General features: G+C 32.1%; 3 protein-coding genes across 4 annotated transcripts; 2 read left to right on the forward strand and 1 right to left on the reverse strand.

Annotated features, from left to right (window-relative positions):
- Window positions 1-1152: 1152 nt before the first annotated feature.
- On the forward strand, window positions 1153-5735 carry LOC125872674 (N-terminal acetyltransferase B complex catalytic subunit NAA20). The gene is made up of 6 exons (XM_049553435.1): window positions 1153-1352; window positions 1604-1694; window positions 2683-2815; window positions 5062-5131; window positions 5226-5286; window positions 5373-5735. Exons 1-6 carry the CDS (start codon window positions 1275-1277, stop codon window positions 5462-5464), a joined length of 525 nt encoding a protein of 174 aa, XP_049409392.1. The 5' UTR covers window positions 1153-1274; the 3' UTR covers window positions 5465-5735.
- A 649-nt stretch (window positions 5736-6384) lies between these two features.
- On the forward strand, window positions 6385-10794 carry LOC125872655 (alpha-(1,4)-fucosyltransferase). Its single transcript, XM_049553418.1, has 3 exons — window positions 6385-7114; window positions 9699-9872; window positions 10045-10794. Exons 1-3 carry the CDS (start codon window positions 6617-6619, stop codon window positions 10612-10614), a joined length of 1242 nt encoding a protein of 413 aa, XP_049409375.1. The 5' UTR covers window positions 6385-6616; the 3' UTR covers window positions 10615-10794.
- Window positions 10795-12307: 1513 nt separating this feature from the next.
- LOC125872644 (uncharacterized) lies at window positions 12308-15127 on the reverse strand. Of its 2 annotated transcripts, none has more exons than XM_049553405.1 (2): window positions 14842-15127; window positions 12308-14540 (listed from the first exon to the last, which is right to left on the reverse strand). In XM_049553405.1, the coding sequence occupies exon 2, from the start codon at window positions 14428-14430 to the stop codon at window positions 12538-12540; it is 1893 nt and encodes a 630-aa protein (XP_049409362.1). In that variant the 5' UTR covers window positions 14431-14540; window positions 14842-15127; the 3' UTR covers window positions 12308-12537. The 2 variants fall into 2 exon arrangements, with proteins under 2 accessions (XP_049409362.1, XP_049409363.1); XM_049553406.1 differs by having other exon boundaries at window positions 12308-14509; window positions 14842-15071.
- Between the last annotated feature and the right edge of the window lie 9966 nt (window positions 15128-25093).

The following is a 25093-nucleotide window of genomic DNA, read 5'->3' on the forward strand; positions in this document are numbered from 1 at the left end:
TTTTTTTTTTTTCAATGTGAGAGCAAAGTAGAAAAGAAACAAGGTAAGGAGGGATGCATGCAGATTAAGTGAATGAGAGCAGACCAAATTCGGTTAGTTAGTTATGGGATGTTGACTGCCATAACCAAATGTTGATTCATATCATAAATGCCAAATTGCTGAAGCTAGCTAGGGCCTTCCATTTCCTGAACAAGAGAGCCCATCTCCTCCAGGATAACATAATTTATATACAAAATTTCACCACAACATATACACATACTTCAATATTGTGATCGTATAGATCGAATCTCTTTTTATTTATCGAAGAGAGATTATTATGACAAGATAAATAAGATTAAGGAGCACATAAATATAATGCATTGAACAAGTGATCAGTCTTAAATTTCATATATAACAAGTGAGCTAAAATCAAACGAGTCTTGAAAACAACGACAAAAATCATCATTGTTGCAAAATGAATTGTTAGAATTGTAAAATTGATGATTGGGTTATGTTCATGATTGATGAGTTATGTACCTATGTTCTTTTATGATATATAAAAGGGAACATTACATGGTTAATCAAATATATACTAGTTAATTAGTAATTATCATAGCTATAGTTTTAGTTAATTATACCTCTCGCGACCAATATTCAGTGATAATTATGTAGACAAGGGTTTCAAGTTTGTATAATTTACACGTTTGTGTAATATAATTTGTATAGTGTAATTTTATATAATATAATTTGTATACCTGTTTAAAGTTCAGATATTTGTGTTTAGTTTTAAAAATGTGTATTTCGAGTTTATATAAAAAATAGCTCAATTATACAAACGTACCCACGAATTATACAAACTCACCCGCGAATTATACAAACGAGGTAGCTTAAGCAATACCTACAACCAGTGAATATGAAAACTATAACTATGGAGCATAATTAAGTTTATTATAGTGGTTATTTACATTAATTCTCCATAAAAAACTTATGTACCCTGTGTAATAGCATGCAAATAATCGTATCAGACAAGTCTCAACAGATTCGATTCAAGAGGCATTGAGATGGTCGATCACGGATGATCACCCACCAAACCAACTAGGTCATTGCACAAAAGTTATGTTATAAACTAGAGTTTATTGTAAATTAACGAGGACATTCCTTGTGGGCCGGGTGTGTGCTATTTTGGGCCGTCATGCTCACAAAGGGGCATCGGGGGTCCATTAACTGGTTATCGCCCTTACAGATTACCAGAAGAGTTCCGTAGAGAGAGAAAGAGCGAAGAAGAGAGAGAAAGCATGACGACGATTCGTAGATTCAGCTGCAATGACCTTCTTCGCTTCGCGTCAGTGAATTTGGATCATCTTACTGAAACTGTAAACCAATTGACCCTCTCTTTTTCCCCTAAATTTCGTTTTTTATTTGTAAATTCTTAACGAAAACTGCATAATTAGTAGTGTTTTCTGAATTAGAAACGAGTTTTAAGATGATTCTGAATGCCTTTTAGAAATTTAAAAGGAGTTTTTAGCATGATTTGTAATAGTATTTTGTGAAATTTGGATGACTTTTAGCATGATTTTTAGTGCCTTCTGTTATAATTAAAAATGAGTTTTTACATTTGCTGCAGTTCAACATGTCATTTTATATGACTTACATGGCAAGATGGCCGGATTATTTCCATGTTGCAAAAGCTCCCGGCGGCCACATCATGGGATACAGTGAGTTATTCCAGTGTAGATTTTAAAATTCATCACTTTTTTGGATGATTTAAGCAGACGACTGATGATTATTTAATTTGTATACAGATTGATTAAATTAGAAATATCAAATATAAGCTTGAAGGATTGGCTAAATGCCTTAGTGGTTGGTAGATAGGAGCCAATTAAGTAGAAAGAGTCTAGAGTCCGTTAAGAATACAGAAAATCATTGAAGATCAAGAAAATAATTGCAAGAATTGAAAATAATATGCCTAAAACTTTCCCCTTAATCTTACCTCTTTTTTCAAGAACAAATTGTTTTCTAAAGGTGGATGGAGGGAGGGGTATTTTGTCGAGGACGATTCTTCAGCAGCACTGTTTGATGCAGGGTATACATTAACTGTCTTTCTAGCTTTTTTTTGTCGCTATAGTTGGCAAGGAATCACTTTGCTTGATTGAATTCAGACCAAACAATAGGTTGTAGCAAGGAATGGCAAGGATAAGCATTCTGAATTTCATTTCTCCTTAAAAAAGAGTTTGGGAACAGAAAGTAGATTTCTTGTACTGCTTTAGGTGGATTTCAGTAATTCTGTCCCCCCTAGATGCTAACACTACGTTTTCGAAAATTTCCCGCAACAGATCCTAGGTCTAAGGCAGATGCAAGTAATCATTGGCTTATACTTCCTTCGGTGAAAGGTTTCATTTACTCGTTGATTTTTTTTAAAGAAAATGTCGAACTTTATTGGTGATGAAGTGGTTAGAAAGTCAATTATGTACTTAGTTTGGGACTGGCTGGTGTATTCTGGCCTCTTCATGGGTGACAAAGTGGTTAGAATGTCAATTATGTAGTTGTCTTATTATGGATACTGGCTGGTGCATTCTGACTCCCATAGGTTAGCAAGAGTGGCTTTTTAATAACCAAGCAATAGTGCATGTTATCAATGTTTTGAAAAATTACTCATACGAAAGCATCTTGTTTTTTTAACTAATACCTGGCTTATGTGTACAGTTATGGGAAAAGTTGAAGGGCAAGGTGAATCTTGGCATGGTCACGTCACTGCAGTAACCGTGGCTCCTGAATATCGGAGGCAGCAATTAGCCAAGAAATTGATGAACCTGCTGGAAGAAGTCAGTGATAAGATGTAAGCACCTATACAGTGTAAAAACTGTTCTTCACTAAGTTCTATTACTGAGGGATTAATGTCTGTGATAATTAGAATCCTGGAAATGAAGTCCATACATTGCAAAATGCTAGTTCACATTATTTCATGAATTCTGGTTGCTTAATTCGAATTCATCTTTCCAAATTTATCATTTTGTTGTTTCACAGTTCTTTTTTATGTATAGGCTTGCAGATTACCAAAGAGTTGTATTTAATTTTTACTTGGCATGAGCAGTTTGTTTACAGTTTTTCCACTTGTTTGTTTTAATCTAGCTTGTGGTTTGTTTCACTAGACATCCTAAAATCATGTTACAGACATTTCTACCTTCTGGTTTACTTCCTTGTATGTTATTGTAGCTTACAGAAATAGTGTAGTCTACATTGTGAATTCTGCTCATGGAAGTTCAACTGATTTAATGAATGCATTGTAACACACTAACACTGTACACTTGTACAAGTACTGCAAATTTTGGGTTGACCTTTATAAATCTATGCATGTCCTTTGTCTTTTTTAGTGAATTAAAACATCATTTTAGCCTTCTAGGTGCTTTTATTCTGACCTTGGTACTGTGGATACTGGAACCTCCTTTCTTTTCCAGTTTTGGTGGATACTGAAAGTGGTATCCTATTTCCCTTAGGGGCCGTTTGGTTACGGTATAAGAGGGCATGTTATTCATGTATAAAACATTGTATTAGTTTTACTATGTTTGGTAAAAGTTTTTATTAGGTTGAAAAGTCAACATGACTTATACTATGTTTGGTTGATAAGTTCTAAATATTGTATAAAGTTATTCATGTATTAATTTTATACGGTGTTTGGTTGCCTTTTTTGTAATCCTACATAATTAATACCTACATAACTTATGAGGGAATCTATGTATAAGTTATGCAGGATAGAAAGTGAAATAAGTTATGTGGGTATTAGTTATACATGTATTAAAAAGATAAATTACACATTTATCCCCATTAATTTATTTTTAAATCTTTTTTATTGAAAACTTTACATAACTATTCTATTTTCACAACTATTTTTGTTTCTTATTTCTTTTTGTATACAAACGACTTTTTATTTGTTTTCATTTAAAATTAAAATATTAATATTATGAATAGGAATGTATAATTTTGATAGCGCATATGCCAATTATATATATATTTGCGTTATATATTATTAAATATATCCACATATTTAATTATCATGTATTAATTTTTTATTTAGAATGTGAATTTATATATAATTTATATATTTGGTATACTAAAAATGTACAAACAACACATGCATCATATTGATAGAAATTTACATTATATAAAATAGGATAGTATAATGTACTTGAAATATATCAATAGTATTTTATTTTTATAAGCTAATAACATTAAAAAAACAAAGAGAAAAAAAAACACAGAATTCCTAGTTAAGTATAGAGAAAATTCCTTTCTTTAATATTTTTAAGGGAGAATTTATACTAATTGCTTACTTATTTTATTTGTAAATAATATATATTAATTTATATTAAAATCAATATTCAATAGTTAATAATTCATGTAATGTAATCTCTACCTAACTAAATAACACCTACATAACTAATACCCACATAGCTAACCCTAACCCTGCATAACTAATATTTACATAACTAAACCCTGCATAACTAATACCTACATAACTAAACCCTGCATAACTCTAACCAGCAACCAAACGGCTCCTTAGTGTTGTTATTCCAAGCATAGTTATGTTGTGTAAGTTTTCCTTTTTTTTTAAAAAGTTATGTTATGAAGTTACGAGGTTCAAAAAAAAAAAGTTATGTAAGTTTGTGTGGTGGCATAAAAGTTGAGTGTGAAGTGATACAATTAGATCAGTTTCATCTTAGCAGAAATTAACCTTGTGGAGCTCAGCTTTGTTTTTTTATTTCTAATATTCTTGCTACTTGGCTTCACCAGTCTTTGCATGATGACATGAAGTTTAATATGACGGAGCGTAGAGTGAGATCAGTAACCTTCTCTTCTTTTGGACTTCCTAGAAGTGTTTAGTTCTGAAGTTTGTTCTATTTAAACTATAATGGACTAATTTGATTGAATCACTCATTTTGTGTGTTGGTATAAAGTTAGTGTCAAGTAGAACAATAACATTTTTTGTGAACTTTGCTGATGTTTGTGGCTACTAGTTGAATCCATCTTTTTAATTGTGTGACATGCTGTCCAAGCTTGGCACTAAGGTGAACTTTGTTCTTGTAGTGATAAGGCTTACTTTGTGGACTTGTTTGTGAGAGCATCAAATACGCCAGCCATAAAGATGTACGAGAAGGTAGTAACCTTTCCTGAGATTAACCTTGTTGTAGTTGTATCTGGATGAATTTGATTCTTGGTATTAATCCTATTAACTGTTTTGTCTTTTCCAGCTTGGTTACATAATATATAGGCGAGTTTTACGCTATTACTCGGGGGAGGAAGATGGTTTGGGTAAGTTGCTGCATCTACTGTGATATAGTTTCCATTTGCATTTTGCTCTATGATGTCACTGTTATGACCGTTGTTTCCTGTTCCAGATATGAGGAAGGCTCTATCGCGAGATGTAGAAAAGAAGTCTATCATCCCTCTTAAACGACCAGTAACTCCAGATGAATTGGAGTATGACTGAGTCGGTAAGAGTTGTTACCATGTAATCTTATCTTTCAAGAAGCTTAGTTTAGGTATCGAGAAGTCTTGTCTAGAAATGTATGAGATGAAGAGTCTGGGTTCTTATCTTTAGTAATGTTGTGCCAATAAGTACTATGCATATTATGTTTAAGAACCAAGTGCTAGAATTTCTGGCCTTGTGTATTTGCTGCAACCGCAGGAGCATTTGTATGTTATTTTAATGTTTTAAATTGTTAATTTTTGTGACTTATTGAACTTTTAATATAGTTTCCAACTATGCAAATTACTATTATTATTATTTTTTTTAAAAAAAAACTTAAAAGATTGTATGTTTAAATACATGATCAGATTTACAAAAAAATTGACTCTCAGAATTTGAACTAACTAACAACAACAAACTCAATATTATTTCATAAGTGGTGTCTGGAGAGGACGATGATGTGTATACAGTCTTATCTCTATTTTGTGCAGGGGTGGATCTATGAGGGTGCCAAAGGTTCATTCGAACCCCTTCAGAAAAAAAAACTACATTGTATATATAAGGGTAGATTTTTTTTTTATATATTTGTTCATTTACTATTTTTGAACCACCCAAATCAAATGTGAGAATAACAACAAAAAATAATATAAAAACTGAAGCAAACGAAACAACACAAGTAATACCATAATCAAAAAATATGATTAGCAGGAGAGTAATAATAACAAAATTGGCAAGGAAATTAGACAATGCTTTGACTAATTACTAATCTTCTATCTTAATCTTCGACATTCATATCAGGGTCATTTTCTTGGTAAGTTATAATTGAGTGTGCCGTGTTAAATTACCTCAAAATTTATGTAAATTTATCACAAAATAGATGCAAATTTAATTTTTATCATCATGATTTCAGAGTAGTACTCTCTTTTTCCTGGTTCTTCCAAAATCCCAACAGTATGCTTATATTAGTCTTCCAAGACAATATTATGTTGAATAATCAAACAATTTTTACTAATCTAACCACCGGTAGATGAAAATTGCTCCTTCAAGAATACCAATCATCATTCTCAGATCAATTGTTTTGATAACCCCCTTCCCCTCTCTCTCCTTGAGTGACCAAGGGAGGGAGAGAGAGAAAAAAAAAGCTGATTTCTTCTGTATGTTCTTGAATGAAAAATGCAATTGAAATCTGTCAACACATTAGCAATCACAATCATGTTGGGTTTTACACTTATCATTCTATTCTTCTCTGGATTTCTTGATTTCCCACTTCACACTTCTTCTTCAATCCCATCAACGAAAAATCAAATCTTGACCAGCATCTCAGTTTCCGAGCCCGACCCGTTTAGTAACTTGTTGGGTGCTTTTAAGAAATGGGATTCTCAAGTGGGTTGCGCTCAGTTTAGGGGGAAACATAAAGGGTTATTAGGAAATGGGTTGTTGTTGGATTCTTCTTCTGGTTCTTTGCAAAATGTTGATGATGGTGAATTGAAGTGTAATGAGCTAAAGATGGATCATGTGAGTGTATTAGTTAAAGGGTGGACTTGGATTCCTGATAATTTAGATAATTTATACTCTTGTCGGTGTGGGCTTAGCTGTTTGTGGACTAAATCTTCGGTTGTTGCTGATAAACCTGATGCTTTGTTATTTGAGACATCTACTCCTCCTGTTGAGGTATTCTTCTTAATCAGTGTTAGCTCTTTTATCGAGTTGATTTCTCAAATGATCACTCAACTAATTGTTATTTTCTCGGAAATTCATGTTTTATCAATCTTAGCATGAATGAGTTCTTTGTTTGGTAATCCATAGTGATAATGCATCTAGATAAACCTACGTTTCTACTTTGTGGTATTTCCTGATTGTGTGGATTTTGGTTCATTACTGTCTGAGGCTCTAAACGTCTATAATCTCTAGGATCAATGTCAGCTTAGCTCCAAAACATGACAGAATGGAGGCAAATGATCTATTAGCCCGATAAGGCTAAGTAGTCGTTTTACACTTACATTAGTCCGGTGCTTGTGAAGGGCTTCTTATTCTGCTTAGTTACTTGTACATCCGTGTAAAATAAATGTGATACATAGAGAAACTCTAGTGTCATAGAACCTTATTTCTCGTTAAAAAAATGCAGCAAAATGTAAACAGACGACTCATGTATCCAACACCCTACTAATTTGGGTTGAGGCAGGGTGGGAAAAACTTCCTTCAGCCTTGAAAGGTATGCTGCTGCTTTTGCGCAAATGAGAGGATTTCTCCAAATAAAATGGACCAAATGTCTAATATTGTAAGATCAATATTGAACCTTGCTGGTATCAGTATATGATTTCTTATGCCTCACCAAAGAGTGATAAGATGTCATAAGATGGAAGAGTGATGAATTTCAAATAATCAGTAACCTAGAGGATGCAGCTTGTCTATTCCATCTACCTCATCTCCTTTTCTTATAAAATTAGGGTATGACACACTCAAGCATTCAGAATGTTAGAGGCAATGTACTATTAACAACTTAAGTGCCATTAAATGCTCTGAAGAAATTATCTAACCATGTTTAATTATGTGAAATCTATATATGTGAGTGCACTAAGCATTTTGAATTATCTACTTCTTATCAATATTTTTTTGCTCATGTTTTAGCTTCTTGTTAGTCTTTACATTCTGGGTCGTCTCCATCCTAAATTGGGTTTTGACCTATCATACTCCAGAAATACAATCTTGAAGCGTCAGCTTCCTCTCCTCCTCTCCCCTGCAGCTCGTTGCACATCCTTATTGTTAAACTTCTGATGTTTTTCCAAAGCTAATCAGTGGAGCTTGCAGCTATGGTTTTTCTTTTTGCATGGAATGGAAAATGAAACCTTTTGGCGTTTAGTTTTCGGATAGACTAACCCACAGCCACTTATTACTTACGTCTTACATACATGTCACATAGACTACTGTTTTCAAATAGAACCTCAAAGCAGTGATCTTGACCAACCAAATGGTTATCTTCCACATATAGTTATTAACGTATGGAAAGAATTGAAAAAATAATAATTTACCCTTTACTTGTAATGGTAGGATGATTATCCGGCTCTCTATTATTTTGGTAAAAAATACACCAGTGACCAGACCCAAATGATTCATGATTCTTTCTTAGTTTAAATTTTATTTTTGTATAAGGTGATCAAAGCCTTTCATTCAATTGTGATGGAAAACCTAAATAGTTGTCTATTGTACTTGCTATGTTCTGTGAAATATTTATGCTATGAATTGTTTCAACTTACCAATTAGTGAGTCTATTCATACATTACTGTGAATTGAGCATATATTGTGCTCCTTATAGACGTATGCAAAATTCAAGTTCTTTATATGACTATATTTTTTTGTCATTCTGCACTTTTCTTTATTTTCTGTGATATAGCTATGTACTGTAATAACTTGTTAGGAAGTTATATGCGACAATAGTTGTTGGCAGCTTCTTAGGACATCAAAGATAGCTATTTGTTCTCATAGGTGTTGAAGTACAGGTGGATAGATTACCAAGTCTTTATTAGTGGTCTGGCAACTTCTTCACTTTGTAATCTACAGAGATACTCTCCGTTGAACCTAAGACTTAGTGCCTAAGGTTTCACTTCCCCTAGTTGATTCTGTTTTTGCAGTTCAAGTTTCTTTTTTCCTTTAATATTTGTATTCTGTATGATATCCACATCTCTGCTTTCGATGCTATTATTAGAGGATATGTGGGATGCATTATTTGTCCTAAAAGTAAATTCTTTTGGTTTTGTTATGGTTTTCAAAGCACCTTAGTCAATCAGTAAATTTTCCATTCTTTATTTTCTGGTCATGTTTACGTGGAACACATTTTCTTTCTGTGAGGAGGTTCATCATGTCAGAATTGCCTGATCACTCTTGCTTTTTTCTTTTTCTTTTTAAATTGGTAAGATCAATCTTGCTTTCTTCTGACCATTATAATAATATTCTCTAGCTAATTTCTTTCTTAAAATGCCGAGTTTACCAGAGATAGTCTCTGTTGGAAAACATACTCTGATTCTATGAAGTTATGCAAATTATATCTTAAGAGTTGTTATTTCAGCATCAACCTCTGGTCTTTTCCCTCATCCTTTTGTTTTAAATCTCTCCATCGAAAGGAGGGGAGAATTACCTTTCTTCTTTGCTGAGATCCCCACGGTAAATCTGAATTGCGTAAAAATTTTACTGGTTGCACACAGTATGCATTCTTTTTTCTACACTCCAGCCTCCTCTCAATTGTTATTTAACTTATCAGAGACGTCGAGGTGATCCATTACGTGTATACATGGATCTTGAAGCTGGTAGAAAGAAATCAGGGTATGAGGATATATTTATTGGCTATCATGCAAAAGACGATGTCCAGTCAACCTATGCGGGCGCACTTTTTCATAACAATCGGAATTATCGCCTTTCTCCTTATAAGAACAATGTAAGTGAAAGGCCGCTTTGTCCCTTCAATTTCCTGTACAATATTCAATCATTGAGCTTAATGATATTACTTACAGCCACTTTGGTACAATATCAATCTTTGGGCTTAATGATATTACTTACTCATTCTTTGAAGTGCTTGTTATAATCTCCAGTGATTTGTAAATTTGTAGGATACTTTTGTTTACTGGTCTTCATCACGTTGTCTTCCTCAAAGGAACCAGCTTGCCAAACGTCTACTCAGCTTGCTACCTTCCCATTCATTTGGCAAGTGCCTGAACAATGTTGGAGGTCTAGACAAGGCACTCTCGTTTTATCCTGAGTGTATCAAGGATTCTAATGAAGCACCCAAATGGTGGGATCATTTGCATTGCGCAATGTCACATTACAAGTTTGTCCTTGCTATTGAGAACACCAAGACCGAAAGTTATGTAACAGAGAAGCTGTTTTACGCACTGGACTCTGGTGCAGTCCCCATTTATTTTGGTGCCCCGAATGTCTGGGACTTTGTACCTCCACATTCAATAATTGATGGAAGCAAGTTTAGCTCTTTGGAGGAATTGGCCTCGTATGTTAAGGCCATTGCTAATAATCCGGTAGCTTATGCAGAGTACCATGCATGGAGAAGATGTGGCGTGATGGGGAACTATAGAAAAACACGGGCAGCTAGTCTGGATACTTTGCCTTGCAGGTTATGTGAAGCCATCAGTAAAAGAAATGGAAGAAATGCAAAAGCCTCTTGACTATTCAACTGCAAAACTACAGGGTACTAGGTTTTAAATTTCATTATTATTGTGTACTTAGGTCAACTAGTGTTGTTTCTAAACAGTGCATGTGTTGTTAGGATATAGACTAGGTAAAGTGGCTTGTAAAGATCTCAAATCCTTACAAATTAATACTACATAAATTTTGGTCCAACAAAATTGAGTATTCAATTTCCACCAATATTCTCCTTGATCTGTTCACAGTGGCGTATTCTTGAACCTAGAATTCGTCTTGTCTCCAGATGTTAATAGTCGTATCAACTTTTTTGCTGGTAAATTAACCTAATACTCCCTCCGTCCACAATTGTTTGTCAGGGTAAGGTCATGCACATCTTTCAAGGAAAATTTAATACAAGGTGTAATTTGACTAATATAACCCTACTATATTAAGAATACCAAAAGTCCACATAACTTTTCAATTGAACTACACAATCATTAAGGACAGAATTGGAAAAAAGTGACTAATTATTTCTTGATTGTTTAAATTGACAATTAATCTTGGACATCTATTTTTAGTATACCTGCCAAACAATTGTGGATGGAGGGAGTAGTTGGCTATCAAATTAGAAACTGCAACTGGGACACTATATGGATTAGGGTAAACGGATAGTTGGTTGTTGTCTCGTTTTCGTTGGGATAGGCTTGGGTATCCGTGTCTCTTTTCTTTTCAGTAGAATTAGTATTATTCTCATAGTTTCTTGTCCTTCGATTTAGGATGTTATGTAATGCTTTCCTTACATTTTCCATGGCTTCTTCACTTTCATATTTTTTGTGTCCAAAACTGCTTTGGAATGCTTTTTTTCTTTTCTTTATTTGAGTTGAAGATCTATCAGAAACAACCTATTTACGTTCATAAGGTAGGGTAAAGTGTGCATACACACTACCACTCTACTTGTGAAATTACGCTAAATTTGTTGTTGTAATTGTGACACATTCTTTATTGTTGCAGAAGACTAGCCGTTCAATTAGATCCTTTTTCTTTCTAAATGGAAATGCATATCAAAACTGTAACGAATACGATTTTAAGGAAAGATGTAAATCCAAGCTATTTTAGTAACAAAGCGGCTATTTTACAGAAAAACTAGACAAATATAGCATAGTAGAAACACGCACTAGTTCTCTTACACGGGCGAAATTTCTTAGACAAGATTTCCCTCCCAAACAAAGCCAATACAGACGTGATTACTTGGTTGTTTCTTATGAAAGTGGTATCTGGGTCAGTTATGTGGACAGCTTGACTATTCAACCAGATACCTGCCACCTTCTACGAGCACAAAAGTGAATCAAGTGTGGAGTCATAAGATAGTCAAGTGTGATATTTTATTTTAATTTTTGACTCACCTGTCGATATGAATGTTAATGTCTTCCTTCTTCAACCAAGAAGTGATCTGGTATAAGGCCAGCCAATTATAAGCACAATTCAAAACCAAACTCTGTCAAATTCGCCGTAAGAAACTGAAGGACAATACCTCTAGAGATCTTCTAGTCATATAAGATGGGCAGTATTTTACCATACAGAAATATTGAAGCACAGAATATGAACAATAAAGAAGCCTTTAAGAAACTCGGCACTAGAGACCACTGAACTCTTTCTTCTTCTTTTTTTCAAGCATCCAGTATCTGAAACCCAAGCTTAGATAAAACAATCACAAATTATGGAAGAGGAACCACATGAAAAAAGCTTTCTTTGATACAATTCGATGGAAACTCAATTAGCCATATAGTTTATGAAGTACAAGGTACACAATATGTTCCTGATATATTCAAAGACAACTGCAGAACTGATAAGGCAGAGGCCAAGTAACAATCTCATGACTAAGCCATTACTAAAATACATACAACTTGAGACTCTTTAATGAAAGTTTTCTGCATGAGCAAAGAAAGCTGACAACTAACCAAGGATTAACTAGGCAAAGAGCATTTTTTCTGAGAATGTCCCAACATATGGCAGCGACCACATTGAACAACTCTCTTTGGACGCTTGAAACTCTCTATGCGAAGAACCTTCTTTTTGGGCCTGCCAGGAGGACGTCGGGTTTTTGGTGGTCGAATTATAATATCAACATTTGCTCCCCCACCGTCTGTACCCTCACCAGCCTCATTCCACAGGCTCCTATCAGGAATTGGATATATCATCTGTGAATAGGTTTCACGATAACTGTGGACCGTGAAACAAGGCTCAGCAAATAACTGGGCATTCTGCCCACAAGAGATAAGTGCAGCAGCAGCGTGTGCACACGGCACACCAAAGAGTTGCCAACGGCGACATGAGCACACACGACTTCGTATGTCCACAATATTTGTCCTCTCAGTTGATACAATCTCAAATTCAATTTCATTTGCTCGTAGAACTTTATAGCAGCGAGCATCAGCAATTGCTTCTGATATTCTCTTTTCAGCAGATGGCACGAGTATTGATGTCCACCTCATGCCCATATTTCGGCGATCAGTAGACCATGATGTTACTTGTTGGCGGATGTGCTCCATCATCTGCACAACAGGAAGTTCATGACACTCTAGTGCCCAGTTATACAACACTTCTGTGATCCCCAGTGAAAAATGACCATATCGTAACCCTTCAAAAAATGCAACAGCCCACTGCTGCGGATTGTAATGGTGAAACCATTGTAGCACATCTTGTGAAATATCTACCATCTCGGAGACTTTGCTCTCAAATTCAGATGTGGTTAGTGCATACACTGCATTCCAAAAAATGTTCACTAATTTCGAGTTCTTAAATGTATCTCGAAAGTTCTCACTGATATAACGCAGGCAATAACCATGAAACGCAGTTGGAAAATGAGTCTCAACTGCCTCAACCATACCAGCAGATCTCTCAGAAAGTATAGTAAGTCTTGGCATACTGTCCGTATTTACACCCAGAAGTTTGCGGAGCTCCGACATAAACCACATCCAGTTCTCATCACTTTCCACATCGACAACAGCTATTGCCAAAGGAAACAACGTATCATTAGCATCAACAGCTGCAGCACAAAATAACAAACCCAGGTATTTCCCTTTTAAATGAACTCTATCAAGTTCCAAAAGTGGACGGCAAGCATTTAAAAATCCATAAATTGCTGCACGATATGAGATAAACAGTCGCTGGAAACAATTCTCCTGTCCAGTGGCAATTGATGCAATGCTCCCTGGATTAGTCTTCCTTATCTGTTCACAGTATGCAGGAAGAAGCTGATAACCTTCTTCAAAGGTTCCATGTAGAGCAGCCATGCTGCGCTCCTTTCCTCGCCATGCTTGCATATAAGACACAGCAACCCCATGTTGACTCCGGATATCCTGCAAAATCTCCTTTGGTTTATACTGAGGATTATCCCTCACCCGTGATTCAACTGATCTTGCAACCCAACCCACCGATGCTTGCTGATGGTGAAGGCTCTGAACCCCCTCACATGTATGCTCACCATGAAGAGTCCTTATCGTAAATGTAGGAACTCCTGGACATTTCGACACATGAACACGCCACGGACAACCCTCTTTGGAGCACTTAGCTATGAATCTACTCCTATCTGACTTTACTATTCGAATTTCAAAATGCAACGATATCGCTATCTCTTTCAAAGTCCTTCTACAAGTATCAACATCCGGGAACTCTTGCCCAATCACTAAAGGCTGGTCAATCAACACACCATTCAAACTGGGTACTACTGTAACCTGCTGATCATTTGAATCAAGTCCTGATCCTAACATCTCACGTACCGATTCCAATACTTGCCGATTCGTATCAGACCCTGATCCTAACATCTCATCTACTGATACCAATACTTGATCCCCCATAACTCTAAATACCTTTCACCTTGTTGCTAAACCCAAACCATCCCTCCTTTCACTTCAACCAAATTTTCCAAACGGGTAACTGAAAATCCACATCACTCCAAATTCAGTATCTACCAAACGACAGAGGAAAAAAACATCAAATGGGTATGCAAAACTCACCATCAAAACATCAATTCAAATTCTTATGCTTGCATATACACTAATCGTCTGTAGAAACCTACACATTTCCAAACTACATATCCCATTGATAAACAAAAAATGCAGCTCAAAAAAGGCAAAAACTAGTACCATACAAGTCAATCTCAAAAACAATTATCACATAACACAAAAAATACAAAACAAACAACTATAACTCAATTCCAAACACAGAAATCCCAAAAAAAAAATTACAAAAAGGGTTTTCATCTTTACCTGAGATATACTGCTGCAGTTGTTGAAGAGATCTAATTAGGACCCAAAAAATAGATACAATTAAAGAGTTGAGCTATATAAATGGATACAATTGAAGATGAAGATTATGAAGAACAAGATGAACAGTATAAGAAGGTAAATTTGATGAATTTGGAGGGCAATTGGAAAACCCTAAAGTTGGAAAAAATGTAAAATATTTTCTCACAACGGCGAGAGATGGAGAGAGAGAGAGAGGGTTAATTGGGGAATTATGGATAGGAATATGTGACGTACAAACAGCAAATGACATTTATAGCCTTGAATTTGTTGGAATTTGTGGGATATTTGAGGTGTAAGTGTAAATATATGTAAAAGGATTGTGAAAATGGTCTACAAATTTGATATTAGCTAAAAATGAGTTTTGAGGATAAATGATTTTCTTAATTACAATTTCTTACTCATGTGTTAAGATTAGAGTTGAGTATTGTTTTGTTTTAATTCAAGTATTTCATTTTTTGAAATTAATTGATGTGAAAATTTAGACCTTTTATAGTAGGAAATTTGGATTCTACCGTTGAGGTAGGACGAGTCAATTCACTATAAGAAATTGAAAAATATAGCAAAAGTACTAAAGATGTTTGATTAAAAGACTTATCTTTTTACCATTGATCATGTATGCCTTTGTCTATAGTTTATTTGCACGTTTAACACATTTCGTATTATGCCCTTCCACAAACTTTGAAACCTTACGAAGACAACAAAGAAGAACAGAGAGAACTTAGAGAAAATGAGAGACAAATCTTATATCACCTTCAATTACTTGCAATTCAATACAAACTTCTATTTATATTTATTGAAAATAGCTAATTAAACAAAAATATTTAAAAAAAATGTGAAAAATAATGTCAAATTTCAAATATAACTGAAATAACTTACTTTCCCTGTCAATTTGAAAACAAGCAAAACTCGCGTGATTTGATTCCAATCAACAGAATGATGTGGTGTGACACATAGTAGGAATGTTGAAATTCAAATGTAATCGAAATAACCAACTTTTTCCGCCAATTTGGAAATAAGCAAACTCACGCAATCTGATCCTAGTCAGCAGAATAGCGTGGTGCGATGCATAGTAGGTTACTATATTAAACTTCAAATATAACTGAAATAACCAACTTTCTCGTCAATTTTAATACTAGCAATTCTCGTGTGATCTGATCCTAGTCAACAAAAGGACTTGGTGTGACTCAAAGTAGGAATGTTGAAAATTCAAATGTAACTGAAATAACCAACTTTCCCCGCCAATTTGGAAACAAGCATAACCCGCGCAATATGATCCTAGCAAGCAAAATAATGTGGTGTGATGCATGGTAAGGTCATATTAAAATTTAAATGTAACTAAAATAGCCAATTTTCTCATCAATTTGAAAACAAGCAAAACTCGCGTGATCTGATTCTAGTCAGTAGAATGACATGGTGTGATGCAAAGTAAGAATGTTGAAAATTCAAATGTAACTGAAATTACCAACTTTTCCCGCCATTTTGGAAACAAGCAAAACTCGCGCGATATGATCCTAGTCAGCAGAGTAGTGTGGTGCGTTGTATAGTACGTTACTATATTAAAATTCAAATATAACTGAAATAGCTAAATTTTCTGTCGATTTAAAAACAACTAAAACTAGCGTGATCTGAGCATAGTCAGCAAAACAACGTGGTATGACACAGAGTAGGAATATTGCAAATTCAATGTAACCAAAATAACCTACTTTTCCCGTAATTAGGAACAAGTAAAACTCATGTGATCTGATCTTGATCAACAAGATGACGTGGTGTGATGCATGGCCGGAATGCTGAAATTCGAATATAATCGAAATAATCAACTTTCTAGCCAATTTGAAAATAAGCAAAATTCATGTAATTTGATCCTAGTCAGCAGGATGACATAGTGCGACGCGTAGTATAAATATTTCAAAAAGTCAAATGTAACTTAAATAATCAACTTTTTCACCAATTTAAAAATAAGTAAAATTCATGTAATCTGATCCTAGTCAATAGAAAGAAGTGGTGTGATGAATAGTAGGCAATATCAGCTAATATGTGTATCAAAAACATTACCTAAAGTTTAAGGACTATTTCCAATTTCCATGTTTATGCATAAAGGAGGCTACCTTATTTGCAGCATTAAATTCATCTTATTTTCACCATATTATGGTTCATTAAGCTCTATTGTCTACTCACATTTTCACTCTTAACTCAGTTCTAGTTACTATTTCTATCAATGTCTTCAACATTAGCTCGTTTTGAAAGTTTATTTACAATCATCTATAATATCTTTATGATTTTCGATACGTTACTAGTACCACTTTATGTAATTATTGATTTTGTTTAGTGTTTATTTCTATAACTTAAAATAATTAATTAATTTAAATAAGAAGATCGACCAATAAAATATAAGTAGTCAAAAACAACTATATTATTAATAAGAAAGGAAAATTGACATATATATATATATATATATATATATATATATATATATATATNATATATATATATACCGTTTGGGGTAAAAGATTGGCACAAAGTAAACCAAAAATTCCTTATTGGCATATTTAACCCAATATGTCTTACTATTGGTAACTTATAGCTCATATCAAATGGACCCAAAAGGCTCGTTTAGTTGAGGAATTAGTTATTTCGAGATTATTTATCCCCGAATTATTACAATGTGGCAACTTTAAAACTCAAAGAATTGTCGAAAGTGTGTGAAAGTTGTAAACATACTTCTTGCGGGATACTTCCATGTTCTGGAAAGTGTATAACAATGTATATCCAGCAAGATATCTATGTACATCTTGTCTATATATCCGTGTATGATATGTCGCCATGACAATCGATGTAAAACACGGTGATATACATGATATACTACGTGATATACATTATTGAAAATTCACTCAAAATACAAATTGAAATTCATGGTCCAAATGTATTCTGGGCAAATTGATTTGAGCCCCAAATAGTGAGCCCATTTCACCAACCCAAGGTCCAAATGACTGTCAATTAATTTATCTTGAACCCGAATTAAGCTACTGCCACATGTCAAATTACGTGGCATAACTCAATAAAGTTGCCTATGAGATCATGCTTTATGTCGACGATGTAAACGTTGACATGTTAGCTGATAAAATGAAAGTTTATCAAATTGGCTTGTAATTCTAACTGATCAATCAAATTAAAGAAAATGATTTTGGCTTAATTCTATATACTACCACAAGGTAGAAGTAAGAGTATAGAATTAAATAAACATGAAATTTAACTTGTTGGGAAATTAATACAAGTTTTAAATATCTGAAGTGCATTTTTGTCTTTCACTTTTAAGAGTGACACAAGTTGCCTCCAACCATATAAATCATTAAACAATCATGGACAAGATCTTAGTATATCATAATTCCATAATAAACCCTTGGCCAGCTAAGGTCATTAGAAAAGACAAAGCCTCCCATTAAGGAGAAATTAATTATAATTTTTTTGTTAAGTTTCTTTTATGATCTTTTCTAAACTCATAGTGTATCTTTCATGGATTCTCTTTTGAACATTTTGTCTTTCTTGCCAATTTTGACTCAATAATTCAATTAATCTGTTACACACCTTTTAATTATTTTGTATACGTGTGAAATAATTATTTTTCAAATACAAGTTATTTTCATTTTTCATAAAATTATTGAAAACAACCTCAATCACACTTAAAATTGTGGACTTGCGTTCAACAGAAAGCTCGAGTGAAAATTATAAAGAATTATGGAGTCTAAGTTCCACTAGCTAGAGAAAAAGAAGTATTAGTAAGTGGTTTCTTTTTTACTTATTACAATTTTAGCGGAAAAAAAATTAATGAATAGTACTTATATTGATGTAAAAATATATATACGCGTGAAATAATTAGAATGCACGAATAGTGGTCTCATGCACCACAGTGCATTATGGGAAAACAACAAAAGGGTCATTTCTAAGTCTTTCAAATCATAGTTTTGTAAATTTGTATAAAATTAGTAAAGCATCATGAATGATCAAACTACACAATAGACCTATTAAAAAAAAGGCCACTTACATTGTTATTATTGCCCTTATTTGGATTAATTACAGAAATCCCATCTTTTAGTTTACTTATTACCATTATCCCCTATAAATTTTACAAATCTCCAAAATCCCTCATTTTCACGCATCAGATTGGTGTATCTTGCGCATCAGATTAATGTATCAACGCATCAAATTAGTGTATCTCTCGCATCAAATTAGTGTATCATGTATAAAATGTACATCAGATTAGTGTATCATGTATAAAATGTAATGTATCTTACTTAACGATTAATGTATCTCGTGCATCAAATTAATGTATCAGCGCTTATATTATTGTATCAGTTTGAGAGATTTCTGTAATTATAAACTTTTAAGGGATATATTGTAATTTTACCTTAAAAGTATGTGATTTATGTAATTTGCCCTTATTATTTTTATTTGTTTCTTGTTCTTTTTCTCTTTTGAATTATCATAGGTCCAGTCACTTCACTAGATTAAAAAAAACATTAATGGTGTTTAACCAATTGTGGTCTCCTATCACTTTTTAACAAAACTACAAAATTAAAAGAAGGGCCAATTAAGGAATCACTGAAAAGCCATAACATCCCTATGAAAAGTATTAATGTTTTTTTTTTGTTTAAGAAAATAATTATTTACCGATGTAAATTGGTCTTCCTTTAATTCAAATTATAATCCAATTAAAGTGGAGATAAGGATCGACTTTTTAGTAAGATATGTAACGTATATATTGTTAATATATATTTAATATAATTTTGTTAGATTTAATTTTATTCAAGTAATGTATTCTAGCCAATTAAAAAGATCTTCGATCAATTCAGAGATTGTTTGGATTTCATTTGTACTATCGAAGATTCAGAAATTATAAATTGATTATTAATCAAAGAGGAGAGATTCAATAATGAAAAAGAAATATCGATTCTTTGAGATCCATCATCTCTTCATTTGTTATAACCCTAAACCCTCCAATCAATTGAGTAAAATTTCATATGGCATAATTTTCCATATGGATTCTCTATTCGAGTCATCATTCTTGGTGAAGTTATTTTCCATAAAGGTAACATTAAAAGGAAAAAAAAAGAAGATATGTCATTGAAGGGTAGATTATTAAGGTAACATTTATCATTCTATTGACAATGATCTATCATATATATGTTTGATATATTATATAGTGATTTTTTAAACTAATATATATAAAAGGGAAACCGGTTTGAAAAATACTTTAACTTTGCCGAAATTGCCGTTACGATATCAAATTTTATGGAGGACCTTTTACCCCATGCACTATTTAATAGTGTATTTTAAAGGTATATATGTGCCCACGTAGACACATTACTATTTATAATGATGTAATATTTATTATGTCCACCTGACACATATATACCTTTAAAATATACTATTAACTAGTGCAAGGAGTAAAAGGTCATTTCCAAAGTTTGGTATTGTTACAACAATTTCGATTAAAGTTCGGATATATTTGAGACCTTTTTCCCTATATAAAATTGGTCTATTGTATGCAGGGGCAAATTTAAGGGTAAAAAATGGGCCACTCGAACCCGTGGTCATCCGACAAAACTCGATATATTATTTGTATAATTTTTAAAATATAGCAAATATTAAATAAAGGAACCCATGATCACAAATGGTTGGATGGCTCACTGGTTCAAGGGTTGGTTTTTGATTGTGAGGTCGGTTCGATTCCTAGAGAGGACCTCTTTTTAAAATCAATTAAAAAGCATCATTGTTTGTTATTTTTTTTTTTAAAAATCATTTTCTTTTTATAAAGTGTACTTTTTAAATTTCTTGAGATGCAAAATTGCATATATATTTTTTTTATAAATGGTTTCTTTTAATAATTCTTTTTCAATCAATAATTCATATAAAAAATTCATTTAATTTTTTTTGTGACATAATACTTGAGATTTATCAAACTTCTAATAATTTTTTTCCAAAAATCGTATTTAATAGTTTTCTTATGAAAAACCTATAATCTATTATTGCTAAATTAAATGAGGCCCTCAAATTTGTGAGCCTAAAATGGTTGCCTTTTTCTTAAAGGACAGAGTCGCCCATGACAATGGTGCATCCGTCTTTTTGAAATCCTGAATTCACCTATGATTGTATGATGTATTTAAGTTTGAGAATACGGAGTACTTATATAGTATAATTAATACAAACATCATATGGCACAATGAATTAAAAATATGAGTACAAATCAAATGATACGGTGATATTAAATGAAAACAATTCTCAGCTCTTAATATATTAAACAGATAGTACCTAATAACTCATTAAAAAGAAAACACCTAAAACCGGTGATGTTCTGAAAAAAATAAAAAAATAATATTACGACCGTTTCAGTTTATGAAGCAAAAAAAAAAAACAAAAACTAAGGATATAATTATATTTTACTAATGATTTCATAAAGACATGCTAATTTTTAATGTAAATTATTCTTCTAAAAGTCGAGGATTTATCAATAACAACTTCTCTTCTAATATAGGATAAAACTGGTGTACATTTTTATTTTCTCAAACTTTGATTATCAAATTACGCTGATTATGTTATTGTTTGATTTATTTTTTTCCTCGAGAAGTTTTCCAATAGTATATAGTGAAATCTGTTGGTGCATTTATGAGTATCACTTGAAGGGCCCATATATTGTTATTTGCAATGTCAAATATTAATACTTTCACACACCAAAAAAACAATATTAATACTTTTGATTTTTGAAAATGACAATCCTACCAAATGCCACCACAAAATTCCAAAAAAACAACTTGTACAATGCTTTAATTAATTTAGACAGGCTCCATTCTATTCTATTATTGATGAAGCCATTAGGTGTTTCAAATTTATTTAAAAGGTGGTCCTTTTTTTTTTTTCCTTTTTCAATACAGTAAATACATTGACTTTATTTCATTCTATAGACTGATCATATATAAATGTTATATATATATATATATATATATTAAACACCAGAAAATAAGAAAAAAAAAATCACCTTTTCACATAAATATATTCTTAAAGAAATCATGGAAAATATTTCCCTCATATCAAACACACCTTTCATGCTAAATGAAATTAATAACATAGCTAAAAATTAAGGTAGATAACTTATTCCCTACGTGTTATTAAATTGCTGATAGTGTAAAAAATTTTATACCATAAAAATTTTAAGAGAATGAATAAATATCTAGACATGTTCTACAACAATAGATTTTCAATTTCAACCGTCTAGAACTGTGATGGGATGAATATAATAACAAAAATATCAGATTTAAGCTCTAGAAAAGAAAAAAAATTATAATAAAAATATTTTTTCCCTTTAATGTGTCTTACGCAGTAATAGAGAAATTTCACACCAGGAGTACATATGATGATTACATACTCAATGCATGGTCATTAAATTAAGAAAGAAGCCACACGTGGCATATGATATTAAGTTTAATTTGCATTAATTAAAATTAATAAGAAAAAGAATGCATAGCATGTACCATAAATGTATTAATGTTTCAGCCAAGGGAATAGAAGCTTCAACTAGATCTTATTCGCTTCATTTCATATTACTTGATCTATGTTGATTTGAAACAGTTCTTAATTTTTTTTATCAAGAGTGTATTATATTAAACTAATTTTATTAATAATGTTTAATTTAAATTTTCTTGATTTTTTAAATTAAACAAGTAAAATGAAATATTTATTTTTTTATACAGAAGTCAAATAATATGAAATGGAGGGAGTATTAATTAATTTGTATTCTTTTAACATATGAATTCATAACCACTCAACATATACTCATTTAAGCTTGTATTGGAAGGATTTATGACATCTTAGATTAAAAAATATTTTAGTTATAAATAAATAGCTAAATGGGCTTTATGATAGTTCTTGAATTAATTGTAAAATTGAGTCATTGAGTGTTACCTAGCCAACATGCATTAAACATTTTTTTTTTAATAAATCATATGAGATAATTACATTTTATTTCTATAAAAAGTATTAGTCCATTTTAACCGGAAAGAAAAGCAAGTAAATCCATGTCAAAATTTGTATCTTTTGTCGTACTTTCTTAATCTTTTGCATAAATACTAAGTAATTATTTTAAAGTAATTCATGAGTCTCTAATATTATATATAGCACGCATAAATTCTCCAGTAATTGGGAAAATGACTTACGCAGAGTTAAGTGTTCCCACTGACCACAAAAACACATAAAACAATATTTAGTAATCATTTTCATTATTTACTACTAATATTCATTTGTGGCTCATGTCTTGATCAATGTATTCATTTTCCAGCCCCTTTTCATGTTCACATTCCATCAATATGGATGTAGGGGTCGTAGCTTCGTTGACATAAGATTTGTATATGCTTTATCTTCTTCAAATTTAAATTTATACAAATTTATCGCATAACTTATAATTACTCATAACACACAAAAATTAATTATAAGTATACTTTATTCAAGCTACTAAATCTCATAATTTGTAATAAATTCCTATTTTATACGAAATAATTTTTTCTATCATAAGTACATAATCAACATTAAGTTCCTTGCTAAACCTTATATGGTTGTTTAACTGCAAGAGATGATGAACGCCATTGATATCGACAAGTTAGTATTTCTACTATATACCATTTAAAAGTATGAAAATTAAATATCGTCGACATAAATTATTATTTTTTGCAAGCATAAATTGTATAACACCATAATTAAAAAGGAAAGCTACGGACTCTTATTTAACCAATTATTCAACGATAACAACACATCAATATCATGACAAACAGTCGAATCGAATATTTTATTTATTTTTTGGAATAATTTCTTTGAACGAATTAGCATCAGTAAGTTCGGCCCAAATATTATTGCATGTATGTTTTAAAAATTCACTTAATATATGTGTAAGTGATTTATGTTGAATTCAATAAGTTATTTTTTTTTAAAATTCAAAAATTATGAATTTAAAATTCTAATTCCGTCTCTACATACATACCACACTATTCATATCTTAATGTTGTTAATTATAAGGTTTTGCTGAGCAACCATGCATTTTATTTCGTCCTACCATGCACAATCATTGCCGTGCTTCATTTTAAATATTTATTTGATGATATGATTTGTGTTATTATGTTAGTTAAGCTAATCCAATATCTTTGACTGAACTTTTAATTAGATATAAACAAAAACAAAAGGAACTTTTGCCAAGTTAGTTAGATAAGTAGTACCTATATTTTCATTTTTTAAAATTATAGTAGTGTTCGTGTCAATTTTCTCACATCTCAACAAATTTACGGGATATTTGTTATCTCCCACTAGCAACAAGTACTAGGTAATTCTGATTTTAGAGTTTTCAACCACTTTATTGACCTCTAGGCCACACAATTGGGTACATTTCTAGTTCCCTTTTAGGTTTCTCTATTAATGGAAAAAATAATTTAGAGATTAAGTTTGTTACTGAATTTGGCTGTTACCTAACTTACTGATTAATTATAATTATTGATAAAGTTTTTTTTTTAATAAGTAGAAATACGAGTAATTATTAAAAACTACTAATAGACTACTCTTGTAATACAACCAAAAGACATTGGACCAATAAAAGCATTTTCACTAAGATGGTCAAACCGCTAATCAAAACCAAGCAGCTCAACTATATTATAAATTAGTAATAAAAAATATTAATTCCTCTGTAGCTTACAAATTAATTATTCTAATGCTCCTACTAATAATATTTTAGCTTGCGCCTACGTACTTTATTCTGTTTATATAAAGGACGATTTGAAGTAAGCAACCAAATTCTCTTTTAATTAATACTAATTACCATTACTTTAATTATCAATTTCTATATAATTTTAAAAATTATTTAGCCAAACAACTTAATTTCCGTCAAATCAATCAGTTGAGTTTGTTGTTCGATGACAACGACACGACATAAACTTATATAGTTAACACAAATTGAATTAATTAAGTAGGAGATTAATCAACTTCTTTAGTTAATGCTATTTCAAAATAAATATTTTCCTATATTAAGTGAAATATGGGTATATTTATTAAAGAAAGAAAAGATTAGCGTAACTAATTAGACTGACGTCGTTGATTTGGGAAAATATAAGAAGCAAATAGTCATTAATTCGTGGAGTTTTGATATCATTAATGACAAAGAAAACAAGGTAAAAACATTATTAGT

Source organism: Solanum stenotomum, chromosome 8, assembly GCF_019186545.1.
Source record: "Solanum stenotomum isolate F172 chromosome 8, ASM1918654v1, whole genome shotgun sequence".
Taxonomy (NCBI): Eukaryota; Viridiplantae; Streptophyta; class Magnoliopsida; order Solanales; family Solanaceae; genus Solanum; species Solanum stenotomum.